This window comes from Paroedura picta, chromosome 3, assembly GCF_049243985.1.
Source record: "Paroedura picta isolate Pp20150507F chromosome 3, Ppicta_v3.0, whole genome shotgun sequence".
Taxonomy (NCBI): domain Eukaryota; kingdom Metazoa; phylum Chordata; class Lepidosauria; order Squamata; family Gekkonidae; genus Paroedura; species Paroedura picta.
Genome location: NC_135371.1, coordinates 157,105,653 through 157,113,306, shown reverse-complemented (window position 1 = coordinate 157,113,306; position 7,654 = coordinate 157,105,653). Strand labels below are relative to the sequence as shown.

The window sequence follows — 7,654 nt, the reverse complement described above, 5'->3', positions numbered from 1 at the left end:
TGTATCTGTCGGACATACAGATAACTATCAGAGGTCAGGCTCCCTTTAAACATTTTATTGAAAAGAATATTGCATTTAATTGTTCATTCCAAAGCCTGGGGGAAAAATCTCTCCAAGTCAAAACCTGCATGGAATTAGCAGCTCAAGACTCGGAGCCCCCCCCCCCCCCCCCCGTCTGTCTTAGATTTGACCTCTACCTTTAGGCGGTTTACAGCTCACCCACCTGGCTGCAGAAGGGCAGCCATCCCAATGGCATGGAGAAGCATGCCTGTTTACCTTTTTGAGTGTCATGAAGGTAAATTCCATCGCACTGCGTTTGTTGATTTCATCCTCGTACCTAAGTGGGAAAGAACAAGGGCTGGTATGAATGAAATGCCAGAAAATATGAAAGAGTGTACGTGAACAAAGTTGGAGTCCGGGGATGCCTTTGAGACCAACAAAGTGCTTGCTATTCAAGGAATAGAAGCTTTTGATTTGTTTCCTTTGTCTGTGTAAGGTGGGGACAAGTTTCAGTGGGGCACCTGGTCCATTGCTGAGATGTGTCCCTCCCATGGGATGCAGCTGTGGTAGCCAGGTTAGCTGCTTGTGTGGGGGAGGCAGATTTTTTTTATTTTTATTTTACACAAAGGTGGAATTGTGGGAACACAATCTAAGCTTCCTGCAAAATAATTTTTAAAGGCCCTGGTCTGCCTTGTGGCGCTGCAAAGCACTGTGAAACTATCCAAGGCATTTTTGCCCCCCTCCCAACCTTCATAGGATGGGAGAAGCTGGGCCTGGAGGGCCTGGCTCTTTCTATCCACATGGGCCTGCCATGGGACAGGCCCCATTGGCCACCGCAATGCAAAAAGAGAACATAGATTTTCCTGCATTCCCTTAGCACAGGGGTAGTCAAACTGCAGCCCTCCAGATGTCCATGGACTACAATTCCCATGAGCTCCTGCCAGCTGGGAGGGGCTCATGGGAATTGTAGCCCATGGACATCTGGAGGGCTGCAGTTTGACTACCCCTGCCTTAGCACATGCCAAATGAGGGCCCGATCCATGGCAGGCCCTGGATGGGGCCGGAATGGCAGCAATGTCATGTGGACACATGTATTAGCCCCGTGTCCATACTGATGCCGCCTCGACCTTTTCTGCCTGTGCAGAATTGGCCCAAGAAACAAAAATGGTGATCACCACCCCGCCCACTGCAATTAAGCGGCACATCTCCAGCTACTTCCTAACATAGTTTCAGGTCGATAGCTGTGTTGGTCTACCGTTGACAAGCAAGGTTAGTCCAGTAGCACTTTAACAACCAACAAGACATCAAGGGTGTAAGTTTTCAACTGTCAAATCTTCCCTTGTCAGATAAACCGCTAGAAATCTTGTCTTTAAGGTGCTAGAGGGCCCACCCTTTGCTCTACTCCTTCATATGTTTCATAACATTTAGAGGTCCCGGGCCAAATTGTCTTGGATGCCATACATGTATATAATAATGACTCTCCTAATGAGTTCCCAAAATAGCCAGAGAGCAGAAGAACTATCCCTAAATAAGCCATCAGAACTGCTGGAGACTGACCCCAACTGAAGTAGTGGCTAACCACATTGCCTCAAAGAACAGAAATTTGCGGCAAGTGCTCCACCCCATGTTCTTCCTCCCAGGCCGTGTTCAAAGTCTGTGCAGTGGGTGCCGCTCCAGTGCGGTCAGTTCCGACGTTAGATCAGTAATGTTGGAAGTTCTGAATCACATCAGATGCCCAGATAACATGGATGCTTGCCTGAGCAATGTCCCAGAACTTAAGACATGATGTCAGAACCAACCGCAAACTGTCCAGGTGACTGCTACCCACACCACTCTATCTGTATCAGGGCTGTTGATTTGATACAGAATAACCTAAGGCAAGGCCTACTGCAGACTAATAATCTAATCCTGTTTCCCTGGAAAGCCCCCCGCCTCAAAGGGACACAGAGCGTATAGGGAATGCCTTTGCCTCTCTCCCCTACAGGGCAAGCGGCTGGCACAGTCTGGCCTAGCAAGTTAGCCCTATTGAACAAAACAGCTCAAACCAATAAAAGGCCCCCACAAAACTGTGGGATGGTGCAACGATTGATAAAATGTGGACATGTTCTGCACAAAAATGCCAGTTAAGACAATCCTGTTTGGCCACAAGTTTTGAAAATTGTTCTAATTGGACCAGGCTTTGTCAACCAGGATTTCTTGAAGAAGAAGGAGAAGAAGAAGAAGAAGAAGAGTTGGTTCTTATATGCCACAGAAAGGTTTCCCAAATGGGCGGGAGTTAATTATTTTTTTAATAGATGTTTTAAACTTGTTAAACATTTATCAGGTGATATGACCATATATGGTCATGATGACCCCCACCCAATGGCCAATGATGGGGCTGGAGGAGGGGCCCCGGGTAGGCATGTACACAGCTATGCTTCTCATCCCAAACATATTCTTCTGGGGTTTCTCAAAGCCTGAAGAGTGTTTCAGGGTCTTCTAAATGGTAAGAAAGTTGGGAAAGGCTGAACTGAACTTGTCTGGCCCATGTCCCACTTTCTACCAGGAATAATGAACCAGTAAGAAGGAAAGATAATGATCACATGAGAATGTTTTTGACTGCTTCTGAATGTTGGAAATAATTCTGTTTGGATTGGAATTATCATTTTGACACATGGGCACAGTTGAAGTTGGATCTTGATTTCAGATTGCACATCCCTAACTGGATCATAGTTCTTTGTATGGAGACTTAATCATAGAATCATAGAGTTGGAAGGGGCCATACAGGCCATCTAGTCCATCCCCCTGCTCGATGCAGGATCAGCCCAATATATATCAGGCTAAGTCAACGCTCCTTAATGATTTGTCTTGTAAAACTATTACATTCTTGATAAAATTTAAATAGGCATCTGAATGCCAATGAGACCTCTCTTGCTTTTCCAGTGTGACTCTCCATATCTGAGTGACAGGTGACAGTGGTAGCAAGTGTATTGTCAACGGCTTTGATATGGTATGAAGTCATGAAAGAGCAGTGGTTTGATTCAGCAGATTAGCATAGTTAAAGCTTATTTAAATTATGTTATTTGAATTACTCCTCTCAAGAAACTACTCAGGGTTAATTTTACTAGATAAAACGCTCCAATTGTACCTATTTGTTGGAGACATTACCTATTTTCTCAGCATGTATTCTGAATGTTCATATGTACACATATTCCCAGACGATGGATGGATGGATGGATGGATGGATGGATGGATGGATGGATGGATGGATGGATGGATGGATAATCTGACAGCTTGATCTAGCCCGGAACTGTGGCATGGGGGAAAGGGGGCTCCTATCATCACCACAGCCATTTGCTTGAATCAAATAAGGCCATTTTGGCTCAGGCAAATGGCATGAAGTGCAGGCAAGAGAACCTCCTCCCTCTGTGCCACAATTCCAAGATGAACTGGGCTTCTGCCATTTTTACAAATTATATTCTCTGCACCTGCTGTGTAGCTGCAGGGGAAGAGTGTCCGGTTTGGACAGCCCCAGTTGGGCCTGAAGAACTCGGGGGGCCTGGCTGTGACACACACTAAGATATGGCATAGTTTGGTCTGCAGAGGTCTTGCTTGGGCACACTTGGCAAGAAAACTAGAGTAGTGACTGTCTCTAGATCTGATGATGATAATAATAATATATTTCTTTTGGCAGATGTTTTCCCTCCTGTCACTTTAATGGCTGCTAATATCATTTCCTCGTCCATTATTATTAGAAAAGGGTTTGTTTCAAATATGGCTGAGGAATCCATATTTTAGTTGATGTATAATTATAATTATTTTATTTAATTTCACCTCAATTATTTTATTCTGCATTTGCTTTGTTTGCATGATTGTTATGGGTTCGGCTTCAACACCCGCCTCGAGCCTCTGGGGGGAGGTGGGATATAAATTAAAGGATAATAATAATTTAAAAAAAAAACAATTAGTAGCCGGGAACTCACCGCACCCACCATTGATGCGGCGGGTGGCGCGTCGGCACTCCGCCATCAGCATGCTCAAGGTGCAAGGGAGCGCACATGCCTTCAATAGGCACCACGTGCGCTGCCCTCCCTCTTTTGCACTGGGCAGCTGAGCAGCTTCCCTCCCTCCCATGTTCAGTTTTGGTTCCGGTGCTTGTGTTTCTTTTCTCGCAGTCAAATCAGGCACGGTAAGAGCCTGTTATGAGCCTCTTGTGGCGCAGAGTGGTAAGGCAGCGATATGCTGTCTGGAGCTGTCTGCCCATGAGGTTGGGAGTCCGATCCCAGCAGCCGGCTCAAGGTTGACTCAGCCTTCCATCCTTCCGAGGTCGGTAAAATGAGTACCCAGCTTGCTGGGGGGTAAACGGTAATGACTGGGGAAGGCAATGGCAAACCACCCTGTACTGAGTCTGCCATGAAAACGCTAGAGGGCGTCACCCCAAGGGTCAGACATGACTCGGTGCTTGCACAGGGGATACCTTTACCTTTACCTTTAAGAGCCTGTTGGCAGGGGGTCCAGTGCAGTACTGGACTCCCTGGGGCTGGAGGGTCTCCTTAAAGAGACCGGCTGAGATCGAGCGTGGCCTAGCTGGCTGGGTGGTCAGGCCAGGGGCTTGTAGCTGAGCGACTCACGAGGCACCAAAGTGAGGTAGACGCCTGGTGGGCCTTGATAGGGTCCCCAGTTAGGGATTCCGGACGGGGAAGACCTGCTCTCCCAGCTGGAATGGAGTGGGTCCCGTGGCGTCCAGGGACCCTCGGGTTAAGCAGCCTGACGGCTGAGGGGTCAGGCTACTTACTGAGCCAGGCCAACCCTTTGGAGGGTGGCATAATAAAAACGGCTGCGGCCAGATTTACGCCAAAAGCGAGTAGCGTCTTCCTTGGCTGAGATGCCGCCCTGCTAATCAATACATTTCAATTCATTTGTGGAGCAATATCATTTATCTTTTTCAGGTCTAACCTTCTCACTTCTTAACTATAGCCTTTACTGTACGTGCTCATCTTCTGGATTTGTCTCTAGAGGTATGAGATAAAAGGAAGGCCTATGCTTTTATTAACTGTCTAGAAGAGGGAATGTTAGCAGCTGCATTTTGCCTCACTCTTGCATTAAAATGGTGCACCTGCTAAGGGTTTCCCCTTCTACACAGTTATTAAAAAGCACAGGAGCTTTGACCTTCCCTGCACCTGACCATCTGCCTAAACAATAATTTCTACCCCCCAAAACCACTAACTGAGCAGTAGAAAAGGACATTATCTTTCACAGAAGTGGAGAAGAGGGAGTTTCAAGTTGAATAGTCATTTGAATCTATGGTAGCAGAACAAAATTCGAGTCCAGGGAAATGGTGGGAAGAATATCCAGGAAATCCGAAGTACATATTAAAGCTGTGGTTGCAGAGTTGTGGTTGTTGTTTGTAAATCTTGCAAGATGGCCTCTTGTTTGCATCATTTTACAAAGCTTGCTGCAGCTGACGTTAAAGTAACATTTTGCTGCCTACCCGTCCCTTTAATTCTCCTCCACAACCCGCTTGGTATAGTAGCTAAGAACGAGGACCTCTAATCTGGTGAACCAGGTTGGATTCCCCACTTTTCCTGCATGTGCAGCCAGTTGGGTGATCTTGGGCCAGTCACAGTTCTTTCAGAGCTCCCTCAGCCCCACCTATATCACAGGATGTCTGTTGTGGGGAGAGGAAGGGATTCTTCAAGTAGTATAAAAGCCAGGTACTAAAAACCCAGCTCTTCTGCTTCTTCCTTAATCCTGACATCCTTAATCCTGTAGCTGTAATTCAGTATAACCAGCTTAGTTTATTTTGAAAATGTCTACAGTGTTGTCCATGGGGTCGCGATGGGTCGGACACGACTTCGCACATAACAACAACAACAGTGTTATTAATTACAATGACTATTACTACTAATGAAACAGTCTTGTCCACTGAAGCCTGAGCTCATTCCCCACAAAAAAAGGACACTGGAGAGAGATGATTAAATGAACGAAACTAACTCGAAGAAAACCATGCCAGCAACATAACTGGATGGGCAGGCTGGTGTCCCAGGCGCTCAGCTTTCCCGGAAGAGGCTAGATCCCTGTGGGTGCTTGTGAACAGGTTTGTTAAGATGCCATGGGGATGGGAGCAAGGCAGCCCTGTTTTGTGGTGCTGGCAGCCTGCATTTAGACGCATGCCAGAGACCTCAGCAGGGAAGAGATAAGGTGTAGGCCTCTGGGTGTCACGTGGATCCCACAGGGGACCCCAAGGCACACTCTGAACACAATGGAAGGCATTAATTAGCCTGGGGTGAGGGCTGTGTATTCTGTTCTGTAACAGCTGTCTTTATTTCATTGGAGTAATAGACAGTGCAGGGAGTGGGGGGTGTGAGTTGGTGACAGTTTTGACAAATACAAAGGAGGTGGATGGCTGCGGCGTAACTGGAAGGGTTCCCGATGTTGGCTTGTCATACCACATTAATTTTATTATCATAATTCCCCCGGGGTAGCCTTAGTAGTCTGGCAACCAAAATAAAACAGGGGCCTTGTGTGTTGTTTTTTACAATATGAGTTTGGTACATTTTATGCACACACCCGCCTTTGTGTGGTCATGGTGGGGGCTGGAGTAAGAAGCTTCATGGGTTTCTTTCCCAGGTGTCAGCAACGACAAGCAAACACAGTTCCTTAAATTATCTCCAGATGCCGCTTTCAATGTGCACCTTGACCTTCCGCAGTGGAATGGTCAGATTACAACCTCTTTGCTCAGATGACCATGCAAACGCTTGTCATCTGAGTTGCAATTTGTTAGTTTTCTCTGGTTGTCATGTTTTCTATAGGAACTGGCCCCCCCAAAAGGTTATTTTGCCCCTTTTCTTGTTAAGAAAGAAATAGGGTTTCTCCCAGTTATTTCCTTCTATCCCTTTACATTTTAAATAATTGTAACAGTGTGCCATCAAGTCACAACCAACTGCAGAACCACGGGAGTTGAAGGGCAAGAGATGAACAGAGTGGTTGGCCATTGTCTTTGTCTGCATAGCAACTCTTGGGAGCTGAAGATCTCCTGAGATACAACTGATCTCCAGGTGACACATCAGTTCCCCTGGAGAAAATGGCTGCTTTGGAGGGTCCACCCTATGGCATTATACCCCACTGAAGTCCCTCCCTTCCCCAAAGTCCATCCTCTTCAAGCTCCATCCTCAAACTCTCCAGGTGTTTCCCAAGCTACGGCTGGCAAGCCTAAGTCCAGACTTTCTTGGTGGTCTTCTATCCCAATGACTAACCATGGCTGATCCTGCTTGATTTCCAAGCTCTGGTGAATACACAAAGCTGCCTTATTCTGAAGCCAACCTTAGCCCCATCCATTTTAGCATGATCTCCTTGACTGGCAACGGCTCTCCCCTAAGCACAGTGATCATCCCCAGCATCTCACCAGCTACCTTTTTTACACTGATCAACTCTGGGCCTCCTTCCTGTCAAATGTGCTCTACCACTGAGCCATGGGTCCTGTTCATGTTGTGAATGTTGTGGGTATGGTGACCATATTTTAACCCTGGGTTCCTTCTTGAGATTTACCGCTGGAGCTATGGGCCAGGGGTTCAGTATTTTTATCAGAGCTGACCAGCCTAGACATTTTATACTATCTGTCAGTTGTAGATGCTGATGTTGCCAAGTGTTGTTATTTTCTGTGCCTCAAGAAGAC

The 7,654-nt window shown here is 46.7% G+C and overlaps 1 protein-coding gene across 1 annotated transcript in view; it reads right to left on the bottom strand.

Moving 5' to 3' along the window:
* Positions 1–7,654, bottom strand: part of LOC143833283 (uncharacterized) — a 64,422-nt gene that overhangs the window by 22,001 nt on the left and 34,767 nt on the right. The window contains exon 3 of the mRNA XM_077328897.1: positions 277–337. Within this exon, the coding sequence (XP_077185012.1) occupies positions 277–337 (61 nt within the window). The remainder of the gene's footprint in view (positions 1–276; positions 338–7,654) is intronic.